Genomic DNA, 15,709 nt, shown 5'->3' on the forward strand with positions numbered 1-15,709 from the left:
AACCGTCGAGTTTGAAGCCATTTGGGGTTGTTCTTCTTCTGGGTTTTATTCTGTTTTAGTTTAGGGAGGAAATGGTGAAGTTCTGAGCTAAGGTTTTGTGTTCTAACTTATGCATACACTCTGTTTTCTTTCCCAAAATCTGGCGAGCACCTTCAAAGAAAATTCGTAGATTCCAAGGTGGATTCCACCTCCAATCAACCTAAAATCGTTGCATGTGAGTTTCTAAATTCTTTAGGGGTGTTTCCTATAAATTTTGGGGTTAAGTTTGGACTGAGATCGAGTTCTACATCGTTCTGGGCTTTTCTGTAGATTCTGGTGATTTCCTGTGCCAACAAGCGGCGGCAGACGACAGTCACCATTAGGGTTAACGGCGACAACGGCCATTCTATTAGTTTTAGCAGAATCTTTAGATGGTAAATTAAGGTATATTCCATATGTACATTTTTTTATGACCGGCGTGTGGCTCTGGCGATGACGAGTGTGGCGTCCACTCATTGAACCGCGGCAGTGAGTATGCCGACGAGTGATGCCACCGCACGTCACGTGCAAGACCCGAGATTTACTTGCAGTTTTTTTATGTTCTGAATCATGTAGCGGCTTCCGTTTGTGCAAATTCATTGTCTAAATAGTAGTTTTAAACATAGTTTGGTTAAATGCCAATAAATGCTTAGTTAAGTTAAGATATTACTTTCACAGGTTCAAGTTAGGTAAAGTTGGAGCCATGCAAGGAGCCTAGGGTGGTAGTGGATCCTTTTGAAAACAAATTGTTTTAAATAACTGTTTTTGATGCATGAAAGAGTGAGAAAGAAACGTGGTTAGCGTGTCTAGTTAGACTCGCCTTAGGGGAGAGTCTTGTTAGCAATCTTTAGTTTTTTTTTTTTCGATCTAAGGCTGTTTCCAATGGGAGGTGGGGAAAAAATCAAACATTTGGTCCAAATCATCTCCAAAGATATATTTTGGGGTAAACAAAAAAAAAACATAGGACTTTGGGTTTAGGGTGGGTATTTGGGTCTTCTATCTCCCCAGATAGATAAGGCTTCAAGTAAGTTGAAGCCCCACCCAACTCTGATTCATCACGTGAAAAAAGGCCACGCGGGCCTCATGCAATAGCAACAAAACGATAGATGAATACTCTGCGGGTGAATGTACAACAAGCATGGGTTGCGCATGTAATCCATGCTTAGGAGGAAACTTTTAGGGGGCGTTTGTTTGCCCTCACTAAGTGGGACTGGACTAGACTGGACTAGCTGTTAGTCCAATACTGTGTTTGTTCCATGCTGGGACTAACATTAATGAGACTAAAGGGGACTAGCATGGACAAAACCCTTCACTAAGAGGTCTTAGCGAGACCCCCCAATAACCATGGGACTAGCTAAGACTATCTTCTCTCGTCCTCGTCATGCTCAACAACCACTCCCGATAGACTCCCCGTCATCTCCGGTCACCTAGATCATAATAAAATATTAATAATTTATATATTAAATAATATAATATTAGAATTTGTTATTATCCAGCTTCTTAGTCCAACACTGCACCAAACGCTTCACTAAGTTAGTCCAGCTTAGTTTAGTCTAAGCCAGTCCAGCTTAGTCCTTGAAGCTAGTCCAGTCCGAGATAGTCCGGCGCAACAAACGCCCCCTTATGGTCACCAAGGGAGGGGTGGGAAACCAAAAAAATCCAAAATTTGGGCCCAAAACCTCTCTAACGGATGTATTTTTGGGGGGTGGGAAAAATAAGATTAGGTTGCAAGTGAGACCAGCTGCAGCAGTCAGCCCACGAGAAGATAACCCCACGTGGGCCGGCGCGAGTCAGCTGACTGGGAGGGGAGGGATTGGCTGCGAGCCATTGGGTCATATTCCATGTGGTCTCTTTGTTAGATTTTATTGAGTCATGGTTCATGACAAATGTAAGCATATCATAGGATGACTTAAGAGTGAATGGCTAGGATGATTTTGTAATGATGTGATAGAGTGAGAGAGTGAGCTGGCACCTCCTCTAATGGTAATATATTATCTTCACACATTTGGTGTGAGAGTAAGAATCCAATGAAGTTTTCGAGCTTTGTTACATTGTCAATTTTTCCGATTTCTTGTTCTGCAATTTTCCAGAACTCATATATTCATTCCATTGAAATCATACACTCATAATCAATATACTAACACCTTAGGCATGGAGATTGTGGAAAGCAGGGAAATCTTTAAAGTTGATTAACGAATGATTAAGGGACTCGCGCACAATAGCGGAGCCAAGAATTATTTGGTGGGTGGGCTAAACTAAAATTATTACTAGGAGATTAAATGGATAAATTTTTTTGTTACTTACATAAAGTTACACAATAACAAGCCTAAAAGCAATAATTTAAAGTAGGAAATTTAACTATGAATAAAGTAAGTTTCAACTAGATTTAACAAAGAAAACATTTGAAGTTGCAACTTATAGTAGAAAAAAACATAGATCATCAATCTTGTCATAACAACTTAACAAATAAAAGAAAAGGTACCTATTCAAGTTGTGCCCTTCGATCCTTAATGGAATTGAAATCCTTTGTTATTTCTTCTGAATCAATCTTCTCGGCAAGCTCTTTTTCAATGTACACAACCATTGAATCTGCTAGAAATTCACTCTCCATCTTGTTGCGAAGTCTTGTTTTAATAAGATTCATTGTTGAAAAAGCTCGTTCAGTAGTTGCTGTAGAAACGGGAAGAGTCAATACAAGTCGAATTAACCTATCAATCAAATAGTACCTTTCAGACCTCTTTGTTTCAACTAATGCCCGACATAATTCCGAAGTAGTAGACATTTTTTGAAACACATGATGATGCGGTACGTCTGATTCATAGATTTTCAACTCACACCTCAACGTATGTAGCTCTTTTTCAACTCACACCTCAATGTAAGTAGTAGACATTATTGAAGATATCAATGTGATAATGATGCTCAAATGTAATAAGATCTATTTGCTGACAAGAACGACAAGTTCCTACTTTGTATTGAGCATTCATATCGGGCATATGAACGTCATGTTTCTTGCAGAATAAATTGAACAACAATAATGCAAGTTTATATAATAACTCATATTTCTAAGAAATTTATCAGACTATCAGAAAAAATATATTAAACTTGAAATTGAATTTTTAAAGTACGAACTCTTAAAATTAAAGCAATAAACAAATAAAATCATCAAGACATAAGAATAAAGTGGTAAAAAACTTACCTATTAATAAAAGTCAAAAAATTTATAGACAAAAATAACATTGAAAATATGGTCCTTTGGTCTTGAGCTTGAACTACCTGAACAAATAGATGATCCTATTGGCTTTGGCTTGAGATTAGTATAAACAAATAGATGGTCCTTTTGTCTTGAGCTTGAACTACCCAATAAATAAAAATTCCATCTAAATTCTAATGATCAAATGAGTATAAACATAAAACATATCAACAATCATATCAATAATAGACTAAAAATCTTCATCAATATCTAATATAATTTAATTGAGATTAGATTAGAATACCAAAAAACTTACTTGAATTGTGAACCAAATAGTGGTGGCCTAGAGATTTTGGGAGGTATGATATTAGAGTAATAAAATAATTATATGGGATTGGGTGTGGGATTTAGAATTTTAGGGTTTTGAAATCTGAGGAGTTGGGGGAAGTAGAAGAGAAATTTGGGTGAATATGTTATTGGGCATTGAGGGAAGCAGAAGAGCGGGAAGCGGGGGAAGGGTGGGACAGTGGGGAATGATGTGGGTTGGGGATGAGATTTAAAATAATGGACAAACACTTTGGATGGGATATAAAAAACAATTTAAAGCAATTGGGACGTGTGGTGTGTGTCAATGTGTGTGTACAATCATGACTACTCATTCTAGGAAACCTAAACTAATCAGACCACTCCCTACCCTAGAAACTAATCAAATAAAAAGATTATTGGGACGTGTGGTGTGTGTCAGTGTGTGTACAATTTCAAACATGATAATAATAAATTTTGATATTGATGAAAGTAAATAATTTATTTCATATTTATTAACTCTTACTTTTTTTTTAAAGTAGTCTTATTTTTCAAAACTTTTACTTATTGGGTGGGCTATAACAATTAAAAATAATAAAATATTCTAAATTATAAGTATTTTAACCTTACACAACTAAAACTCTCCTTATGCTAGAGCCCACCGTAGCCTTGTTACTGCCTCCGCCAGTGCTCGCGCACTCTATCGGACATCCTAAGTTTACATACATGTTAGTGTTTTATGTGTGCAACAACTTTCTGAGGACAGACCAACCATGTCATCTGTGTTTCTGATGTTATTGTTGGAAAAATAATACTCTGATTTCAACTGTTAGGGGACGGGTACCCGTTGTTGGAAACCAAAAAACCAGGCTTCTTCAGTGGAAGAAGATTTTTCTTTTAAGAACTTATCATCTTCGAGCAAGAACAAGTTGAATTTATCATGGGTATAACAATTGCAAGTTTCGTAACACAAAATTTATACTTTGTAGCAGTCTTTAATTATGCTCAGGCTGGGTTCTACCTTGTGCTGCTCTATCTAGAGCACGTAAATGCTAAGGAAGAATCAGATTGAGTTTGGGTAAATGAAGTCGAACACAACACATAACTTGAAGAGCTCGGTGGAGAAGGCTACCAAACCACGAGGAGGTGGACCAGGCCTATCCCCTAGAGCAAGTACTTAGAGAATGATATTGGTCGAGAAAAGATATCGTTTCCTCAACTCCTCCAACCATGTCTGGGTCATGACACCGACAATATCCTTTGATGTCGGTCGATGAGAACACCAACCCTGTAAAGAAACAAAGAGTCCCATACCCCGTCTCAGAACTCACAGGATGAGATCCTCACGTATCCAGATCGAGATGATGGTGGCTTCAGATAATCAGAGGTGTCAAGGGGGTTTTCATCGCTCATCTCGGTCGAATGTGGATTCTTGCTCATGGTTTGAAGAATCCTCCAAGTCTATTATGGGTGATTGAGTGATTGGGTGGCAAACAAAGGTACCCCTTAGACCGACCAACAGAGTCATTGGGTGGCAAACAAAGGTACCCCTTAGACCGACCAACATCTCATCATTGAGAGCATCTGCTGCATCGATCAGTGTGTCATTGTCGATACTCTGGCTCCCGATTGATTGCTCGTAGTTCTGTTTTTGGTAGTGGTGCAGTCTTTCAACAATCATCGAGAGGGCACCACCAACCGAGATTGAGCAACCCTAATTTACGATGAATCTTCGGTAATAGTTCACGAGCCCTAAAAAAGATCTTTGGTAATAGTTCATGAGCCTTAAAAAAGATCTTTGCTCACTCACATTGGTAGGTGTTTGCCACTCCTCGAGAACCCCACTTAGTAGGATAAAACTTTGTTGTTGTTGTTGTATACATTATTCAGGGTGGATTCAGAGATGAATAGAGATCGGGGATTCCTATAACCATATCGAAACCATAACCAAATTATATTCACGGTTTTTCTTCATATCTTCAAACTACACAAATTTTCATCCCCAAATCTGCCTCATTTGGACATTTATGTATAATTATAATTATCTATAATTATCTCATTTGGACATTTATGTATAATTATAATTATCTATAATTATCTCATTTGGACATTTATCTATAATTATCGTATTTCTATTTGAGGTTCTGCCACCGTGATCCAAGAGCTCAAACAACCAAGACCATCAAAGCCCGTAATAAAATTCCCCCTTCCCAACAAACAAGAAAGGAGAAAGAAAAGAAAATCCTCTTCCGATAAGTGTTTACATTTCTCTGTGACCAAACGATCGACCGGTCTAGGGTTGGAGCAGAAAAGCTTCCCCGTCTGTTACAGGCTCATCCATGGATGCTCACGGCGAGCGCCTCCAAACCCAGCTCAACGGCCTCAGCCATGGGGTGGCTGGTTTGAGAACCAGTTTAAGCAACCTGAAAGATCATCTACTCGTCACCGCCACCGAAAATCAAACATTTCTCAAAAAAACCATCACAAATCTACTCACCGGGATCGAAGATTGCTTGAGCGGATACGGTAAGCCTCCAAGCGAACGGGCCACGTATACGGAGGAATTCATGGAAGAAACCAATTGTATGATCATCTCTTCTCCTTGTACATATTTTTTTTTCTGGATAGCCTAGGGGTTAGGCTAACAACAAATTCACATCTTTATGTTTCGATTTTCTCAAATCATCTACGTTGTATTCTGTTTGCTTTGACTGTCTCACTTTATCTCCATTGTATTGTATTTTGTTTGTTTTGTGCGCAGTGGAATGGTATAAGACCTTGCCCATCCTTCCGAAGTTTGGTACCTTCCTCTCTTGTGCTTTTTTCTTTATTATAATTTAGAATAACACTTGCCCAACCTATGAGCTTTCTTTGTTTTATGCAGCAAAAAGGCTAGACGGATATGACAATCAATTGAAATCGTCTTTGGAGGGTCAAGGCATAAACTGGAAAGTAGATTATCGTCAGGTCCCTCGTTCCATGACAGTTTCAACCACCAGTGGGGACCCACATATTACTAACAAGGCTTGTCAAATTCTTAAACTCTTGGCATATACTACCGTTGACCCATCACTGGTAAAGATTTTCAAAGTATTTGCAAGCTTTATGAAATGTTTTGTATGCCGCCTTGTACTTGAAATCTCCAAATATTTTCTTTTTATGTATAAAAAAAAAAGAAGAGAATTTGGATTGGATTTTTTATTTTTAACCATTTTGTAACAATTATCTGATTCTTTTTAGTGCATGACAATTTGATTTCAGATATTAGAGATAGTTGATGGAAGCATGCAACATGTTAACATTGGATTTCTTGATCTGAACAAAAAATTTAAAATTGAGAAGGTGGGTATTGAATAAGTTTCATAACATTTTTTTTGTCTATCAATACGTGTTGAACAAATCTAAGTTATTAAACTTCTATGATCTAATTTTTGGACACTGTGATTCTGACCTTTTAATTTTAGCAAAACAACATCTGAGGATAATTTGTAAGAGGACTATGAGCCTTTATTTGGGTCTTATGTTTGCTACTTGATGTTCAGTCAGACTCAAATTTATGTATAATGGTGGAGATATGGAATTTGAAGTTCTTATTTTAGGTGGATTTAATCTCACACATTTTGTGCAGAAGGTAAAATTGAAATGGGACGAACTTTCCAGGCGCTCCATCAAGGTGCATGCATAAATCTATTTAATCATGTTTGTTGATCTTCCCACTGGCAAAATATTTATGGCTTCACATTCTGTTACCTGTCCCATTTTGCTGCTTGTTTCTCTAATATTCTGCAATATAATTTGGATGCAGAAAATGGGCAAGATGACGCGGTGTAAACTTTTCCTTTACGTAAGTGTTATTGTCCCTTTATCATTTTAATGCTTATGTTTTCCATTTCTCTCTTTGGTCTTCCCACCTTCTGGTGGAGGTGAACATAAATTGCCTGTTAATGAATGAATAGAATTGCACGCTCACTGCTGTGGGTACATCTGATGGATTGGAGATGCTGAGGACAATGGTGGAAGGCATCTTTCTCCATGGTGTTGATCTTGCACAGACTGTGAAGATTGAATGTAAGGAATCAAACGATACTGTCGAGAAGAGTCTTGCAGAAAGTAGCATGTGGGCCTCTTTCACTGTATACTATGGTGAAGACAGGGGTGCGCTCATCTCATCCATATTCATCTTTTTCTTTTTTCTTTGTTTTTTTATTAAATTGAAGAATCCTTTTTTTGAATAAATTTTTTATGTCCCGTAGTTACTTTTGTTGTTAAATTTTCTGTGAGAACAATTCCCTGTTCTCATGCTTTCTAATAATTCATTTTGTTTTAGTTATTCAATAGAACAAATGCTTTCTCACTCATGAGCTTTTGAATTGTTTTTGTTCAGCAAAAATGGTGCAAGATGCTTGGCCTATGGTGAAATCGTTTTTACAGGAGAACGGCATTTCATGCGAATTGAGTGCGGTATGTCATGATTAATTCTATAAACTCGTGGTTGTGAAACCTACCCTTAATTGATCAGTTGTTTATTTGAAGTTATGCCTGTTGTTTGATGCACATGTTCACTTCTTGTGTTTCAATTGTGGGTTAGTGTAACCGTTCCATGAAAGTCTCAACAACCACAGAGATCAAGGACCGAGATCGTATTGTCAGGGCCAGGCGTCTTCTTGAACTGCTAGGAAGAACTAACGTTCCACCTTCCCTTGTACGATTATTGTCTATTTCGTGAGAATTTTTAAACTGCTTATAAGTTTGCACTATATATATTGGACTTGTACCATTTGATTCAGGCGATAGAAATTATGAACGGTCGTAAGCAGCATATCTTGATGAAGATTGGGCAGCAAGAAGGTGGGCTATGCTCAAGGTTTGGGATCGAGAAGGTTGGTATTGAATACAGTTTTCCTAATTTGGGCTTGATCTTTGTAGATGTGGTAATTTGGGATTGGTGCTACCTGCTCAATGAAGACTCAGCCAAACCTCTCAGTAACTGTTTTCTAATCTCTACTGTTGTTTGCAGGTGGAGTACGAAGATCGGCTCCGGAGATTTCGTGCCTCTATAGAGGTGAATAAAGTGATCTAAATTATTATGGCCGACTGCTTTTGGATTTGGCTTCATATACACACACATGATTATTGGTGGTTTAATTCTATTCTGGTTGTATGCCTAATTTTTGACAATATTCTTGATGCAGGAGATCATTGGCTTGACAGGCACCAATCTTTATCACTATGTAAGTGTTGTGATTTTGGTTAGGGTTTTCTTTATCTGGTGTTAATTCCCACCGGTGGGTGGTACACGTTGGTGATTTATGAGTTTCATTAATGAATTTTAATTTCCTAAATGAATAATAGCAAGACACTGTTACTCTTGTTGGGGGCGCTGTCGGTCAATCTGAAGACTTGGAGATGGCGAGGATTTTGGTGGAAGGCTATATAGTTCATAATGTTGAGAGTGATTGCGTCACAAAGCTGAAGCTGATGAAGTCTGAAAAAAGAAAAGATAGAGAAGGAGAAGACGCTCTGGCAACTTGTCCAAGAAAGAAAAAAACAAAAACTGAAGATGTGAGTGCTTCATGGAGTGAAGAACATGCACACGACGAGGGCAGCGTCTTGATATTTTTGTAATAAATTTAAGAAGAATTGCACCGACATGAACCATTGATATTTTTCGATTCTGATTCTATTCGAGGGTGGAATCGTATCGTGCCTACCCCTAAAGTTCATCTCATGGATTTTTTATGATTTATTTCTGTGAAGAATATTCCCACGAGGATGGCATCTTGAAAGTCATTAATTGTGACTCGTGGTTGTTTAGGCAGTCTCCAATCGATGGCTCCACCGGCAGTCAATGTTTAAAATATCGGTATCGGTGGAATATAGATAGGTAAATTTGTGGAAATATCAATAGATATATCGAATATCGATATCGATTGTCTTGGATGGAAATGATGGAAATTTGCTTAAAAACATGGGAATTTAAAATTATTTTTTACGGAATGTCATACAAAGCCACAACACACGTATGAATCAAGAACTAATGATTAGATACTGTGTAAATAATAAGTATGTGATGTGTGAGAAGTAAAACTTCATTCTAATGACAAGTAATAAAATAAATCATTTTACTAGAAAGAATAAATTATACATAACTTAATTGATATTTTCGTCACGAAAGCAGTACAAGTTTTATTGAAGTAAACTAATACCATAAATAAAGAAATTGAACAAATAAAGAATGCATAGACTCATGGATATTTCCTGCAAATTGTCTGCAAACTCTGGATATTTCCTTAAAATATAAAAAATATTGAGAAAATTGATTGATTTTCAGAAATATCGCAGATATGGGGTGAAGTTCAACACCACAGGCCATCTTGTCCTTCTCGAAAACAACCAAATAGTTGTTTGGTCTGCAAATTCGTCGAAACAAACCTAAAGCCAGAGCCTTGTCCTGCAGCTGTTGGACAATGGCAACCTTGTCCTGAGGGAGAGAAAGATACCAACTCAGAAAACTACTTGTTACAAAGCCTTGGTCTGCAAATATTTTTCGATTCCGATTCTATTTGAGGGTGGAATTGCATCGTGCCCACCCCTAAAGTTCATTCCCATGAGGACAGCATCTTGAAAGTCATTAATTGTGACTCGTGGTTATTTAGGCAGTCTCCAATCGATGGCTTCACAGGCAGTCAATGTTTAAAATATCAGTATCGCTGGAATATTGATAGGCAAATTTGTGGAAATATCAATAGATGTATCGAATATTGATATCGATGGAAATGATAGAAATTTGTTCAAAAATATGGGAATTGAATTTTTTTTTTAAAGGAATGTCATACGAAGTCATAACACACATATGAATCAAGAATTAATGATTAGATGTTGTGTAAACAATAAATATGTGATATGTGAGAAGTAAAACTTCATTCTACTGACAAGTAATAAAATAAAGCATTTTACTAAAAAGAATAAATTATACATAACTTAATTGAAATTTTCGTCACGAAAGTAACACAAGTTTTATTGAAGTAAACTAATACCATAAATAAAGAAATTGAAAAAATAAAGAATGCTCATGGATATTTCCTGCAAATTGTCTGCAAACCTTGGATATTTCCTTAAAATATCAAAAATATCGAGGAAATTGATTGATTTCAGGAAATATCGCGGATATGGGGAGAAGTTTAGACTTAACCCCTCTTTTCATATTATTCCCTGAAATTTTTGGATATTTCCGTGGAAATATTGAGCATGTCCGGATATTTCAAACACTGCCGGCAGTTGGATGGTCAACAACACAGGCCACCTTGTCCTTCTCGAAAACAACTAAACAATTGTTTGGTCTGCAAATTCGTCGAAACAAACCTAAAGCCAGAGCCATGACCTGCATCTGTTGAACATTGGCAACCTTGTCCTAAGGGAGAGAAAGATACCAACTCAGAAAACTACTTGTTACAAAGCTTTGACTACCCTTTTGATACCTTGCTTCCGGGAATGAATCTCGGGTGTGACATGATGACCAGACTTAAGCGGCATGTAACAGCATGGAAGAGTCCAGACGACCCTTCTCCGGGAGACTTTATATGGGAGACGAAACTGCTAAACCATTATGAGCCATGTGGAAAAGGGTCTAATGAGTACTTGAGAAGCAGTCCATGGAACGGCCTTTTGTTCTGTGGAAAACCCACCAAGGAACTTCCGGCTTTGAACCTCACTTTTGTCAATAGAGAAGAGGATACATGACAATTCACATGATTAACATGTCGTTACTTGGGCAGATGATGATGATGAACCAAACCACGGCGTTTCATCAGTAGTGGATTTAATCACAGGCAGATCAGAATTGGACACTCTACGCAGCATTTCCAAGAGATCCTTGTGACGGTTATGTCCAGTGCGGTGGCAACTGTGTTCTTAATTCATCGCCAATTTGTCAATGTTTGGAGAGGTTCTTTCCTGGGTCACTGAAGGATTGGAACTTGAAAGATTTTCAAAAGGTTGTGTGAGGAGAAAGTCGTTGAGTTGCAGGAATGATGGATTTGCTAAGTATATGCGGTTGAAATTGCTGGATACTACACACGATTGGATAAATAAAAGCAGGAACTTCGTTGAATGCAGGGCCAAATGCTTATCGAATTGTTCATGTTCTGCTTATACAGACATAGATGTTAGAGGAGGAGGCAACGGTTATGCTATTTGGTTTGAATAGAAGGCAGTTGGCTTGGTTGTCTGGATCAGACATTTTTGGTGCCTATCAAGAATTAGGAGCACAAATTTTGTTTAACTGCACCTTTTTTTGTTAAGTGTGGATATGTCTTAATTCTATTGATACTTTTATCATACAGTTACAGATATATACAAATCATGTGATAAATAATAATTGGCCGATAAACTTGACTGCCCCAAATTGCATTTTAAGTACAGTTAATCTCAATGTAAAACGACTATTTTAGTGAGAAGTTAAAAACTTTGATGTAATGGTCTTCAAATTGCGAAAAGGAATGTGTACTAAAATGAGCAAAGAGGAGGTTTTTTTTTTTTTTGGTCAAAGGGAAGATTTTATTCCAACCAAACACACTAATACACAAACTTACATACAAACTAGGCCCAACAACACCTATACACAACCAAAAAGGCCTAAACAGAAAGAAAAAAACAACAGAAACAGAAAATGAGCCCAAAAGCCCAAAACAAAAGAACATCCGAGAAGCACCCATTGTCTTCTCCACTGTCGATTTAAGGAACTTCTAGCCATCTGATTCTCTGACCGCTGTCGATCATCTCCTTCATTGACGCCTCCTGCACACATCCATAAGCAAGAGGTAATCGACATCCAATCGAAAGAAGTGAATCCCCAGATTGAAGCTCAGGAAAATTCCCGAGCAACACTGCCGGAAACGGCGGACACAAAGGAGAACGTGGTGGTGTTGAAAACACCCAAGCCGGTGAAAGCATCGGAACCCTACACACACTCCATAAAAGACATGGCTGAAAATCAAAGCAAGGAAGAACCAGGAAGAGGAATACCCACGGAGTTGGAGAAATAGGATAAGCCGAAATGAAAATTGGGGAGAACCAATAGTAGATGCAAGGAGAGAAGAAGGAGAAAAGGGAGAAGATGACACAACAACCGACCCCAACCAAAGCTAGGGCCGGTGCCACCGGAGATGTTGGAATCACAAAAGCACTCTCATTTCGGAGAGAAATAACTCTCACTTATGTGTCATAAATTGTTTTATTTTGAATGGTATGTTTGATTTTACAAGTATAGTTCTTAGATATGCAATTATTTATATTATATATAATATGTATATACTTAAATCCATCTAGACATCCTAGGCTCCTGCCTAGGCCCTGTCGTCGTTACTTGGGTGGATGATGATGATGAACCATACCATGTCGTTTCACCAGGAGTGGATTTAATCACAGGCAGACCATAATTGGACACTCCACGCAGTGTTTTTGAGAGACCCTTGTGACAGTTATGTCCATTGTGGTGGCAACGGCAACTGTGTTCTTAATTTATTGCCAATTTGCCAATGTTTGGAGAGAATCGTTCTTGGCATGCTTTTGGCAGGTCGTACAAGTCATTAACTGAATACTTCTTGTGAAACTCCCGCACGTATTCCAAAGCCTCACCGAGAAATGGCAGGTGATAATTCCGTCTAACTTTAATTAATGGCTTTTATAGGGGTAGCGGAGGAAGTTTGCTTTCGACTTCTTTCCGGAAGTGCTCGAAGGGAGTTTTCATCTCCCCAGGTCGAATTAGGAGTTTGATTCGCTTCTCGAATTCTTCAATTATGGTTTCAAAAACACAATCGATTACCTTCTTTCCTTGAAGCAGCTCGTTCATGATTGCCAGAGGTTATCGGTCGTCTTTGTTACCCACCGTTTCTTTCGGCTGCCATTTGGTAACCGGGGTAGCTTGTGCTGCTCGTCGGCGAACCATACAGTCTATTCTTTGGCGGCGACATTTTTGCGATTTGGACAACGCGGTATATGCATCGGTAAGGGAGTTGTAGCTATACCAACGCTGGTCGCATAACTCAAGTGGCTTGAAGGTTTGCTGGTTCACGAGTGAACTTAAGCTGCCAGAGTTGTGCACATAATAATCTTCATTGTAAAATGGCCCGTCGAAATCAAGTCGCCGTCTAGCTGAAGACGACTTGTTATTCTGTGTTTGAGGGTCGAGCCTATCGAAAAATTTATGGCGTTGGCCTACGTCGAGCACTTTTGAGATATTGCCGCAACTGCAGGCGCCAGTTGGGTTCTTCAGCCCAAATTGGCTTTTCCTTCGGCTCAATTATGATGACGTTTGATTAGCACTGACTACATAAAACCATCGGCTCGTCAGTTTCCTCTGTGCTGGAGTCCGATATTGACTCGACTTAATCTGGATTTGAAAAGTATCTGGGTGGCTCGTTCGAAGATAGATCAATTTTCAATCGTGGCTGAGAGTTATGGTTAGGAATAAACTGCGTCGGGATGAACTCGGCTTTTTCTTTTCTCTTGTCCTTGGGTAGATGAGCATCTACCATGCTTACCGTTGCCGATGGGAAAGGATCGGCGTCAACTCTCATTGGAGGTTTCTTGGGAAACTTAAGTTTGCCATTGTCGATCCAGCTTTGGATGGCGTCACAAAATACGACACAATTATTTGTCGTATGCTTGTTTGAATTGTGGTCTTTACAATACGTCTTTCCTTTCAAATCTTCGGCCTTGGGAATATTATGCCATGGCCGAAGCTTGACGATTTTTGCAAGTAACAATTGGTCGAAGATGGCATCGGCCTTGGTGATGTCGAAAGTGTAAACCTTTGATGTTTTGACGACGGCTTCCACAAAGGCCAAGCGGGTTTTGACATCTTTGGAATTAGCGTGAACCAACGCTTTGCATATGTATGGTTTGTCAATTACTATCTCGGCCGCATCTATACTGGCATATTGGGACTCTTTGCCTTCGGGTTGGGGACTACGAGATTTTCTCTTCTCAAAGCAAATTGCTCGACATGTTGTTCATACATATCTCGAAAGTTTGCCCCCAAGAATTTCTTTTTGTACTCCACATCCAGGCCATTCAGGGCAAGCCTAACAAACTCGACTTCAGGGAGGGGTACTCGACACCAGTTTCTGGCCGATTTAAACCTCGTAAGATATTCTATTGGTGACTTGTCGGATGATTGAGCCATCTTGGCTAAAGAAGAAACTGACATTTCCATCCCTGACCGAAAGAATTGCTCATGAAATTTCTTGACTAATTCCTCCCAGCTTTGGATGGAGTTGGGTGGAATAAACGTTGCGAGGTTGTTTGTTCTGTGGAAGGGGAGAGAAATGGACATAGAAGGGGAGATAGTAGTTTTAGGACGAAAAGAAATGGAGAGACGGAGAGGGAGGAAATAGTATCTTTAGGGATGTTTGCAAGAAAAATGGTTTTGGAGGATGTTTTGCAGGAAAAAAATGGAGCAAATGTGAATGGGGGACGGAACTGAAGAACTTTCTAGAGAGAGTCTAGAGATAGGATGAGTGTTCTAAACACTTTGGCCTTGTTTGGCATGTCGTATAAGCGATCAGATAGGACTACGAACTCGACTGTTTGGTGTCTTCTCGTATTGAATAGCCGCCGGATTAATTTAACCAGTCGGATAAGGTAGTCAGGTATACACCTTCTTAATAAACCTTTCCAAAATGAGTGGATTATTAGTCCAGTACCTTTCTCCGGCGACCCCAACGCCAATAACCTCCATCATCTCTAGCAGAATCAGAATCAGGAGATTGAGAGTGTCGTCGCTGGAAGCAGAGGCATCTAACCCTCATCGTCGAACTTATTAGCTGGTATTTATTGATCCTATATTGATGTTCTATTTAACCAAAAACTGTGCGTTTCCATGCTTGAGATTAACTTCTGAAACAATTGTGGGCAGTTTCGACAATCCCACGACTTCCTTCCCGCTCATCCTCCTACGCATGACTAATGAAATACTCAGCAGTAAACAAGTGGTAGCAACCAAAGGAACCGCTGCACCAACATTTCCTAAGCTACACCAAATGCTTCACTAAGCCAGCCTAACTTATTCTAATATAAATGAGTCAAGCTTAGTCCGAGACAGTTCAATGCAACAAACACACTAGCAGATGAATTGAAGGGAATCAAAACAAAAATTAATAAAACATGTGTAAAAGCTAAAAATAGTATGTAAATGAC

General features: G+C 38.8%; 1 protein-coding gene across 2 annotated transcripts; it reads left to right on the forward strand.

Annotated features, from left to right (window-relative positions):
- Positions 1-5,619: 5,619 nt before the first annotated feature.
- LOC103426964 (uncharacterized) lies at positions 5,620-9,239 on the forward strand. 2 transcript variants are annotated; one of them, XM_008365045.4, is made up of 13 exons: positions 5,620-6,094; positions 6,273-6,311; positions 6,396-6,586; positions 6,773-6,853; positions 7,140-7,184; positions 7,317-7,355; positions 7,468-7,666; positions 7,896-7,972; positions 8,100-8,213; positions 8,299-8,391; positions 8,529-8,573; positions 8,704-8,742; positions 8,864-9,239. In XM_008365045.4, the coding sequence occupies exons 1-13, from the start codon at positions 5,851-5,853 to the stop codon at positions 9,134-9,136; spliced, it is 1,479 nt and encodes a 492-aa protein (XP_008363267.3). In that variant the 5' UTR covers positions 5,620-5,850; the 3' UTR covers positions 9,137-9,239. The 2 variants fall into 2 exon arrangements, with proteins under 2 accessions (XP_008363267.3, XP_008363274.3); XM_008365052.4 differs by lacking the exon at positions 6,773-6,853.
- The last annotated feature ends 6,470 nt before the right edge of the window (positions 9,240-15,709 follow it).

Source organism: Malus domestica, chromosome 03 (assembly GCF_042453785.1).
Source record: "Malus domestica chromosome 03, GDT2T_hap1".
Lineage (NCBI taxonomy): Eukaryota > Viridiplantae > Streptophyta > Magnoliopsida > Rosales > Rosaceae > Malus > Malus domestica.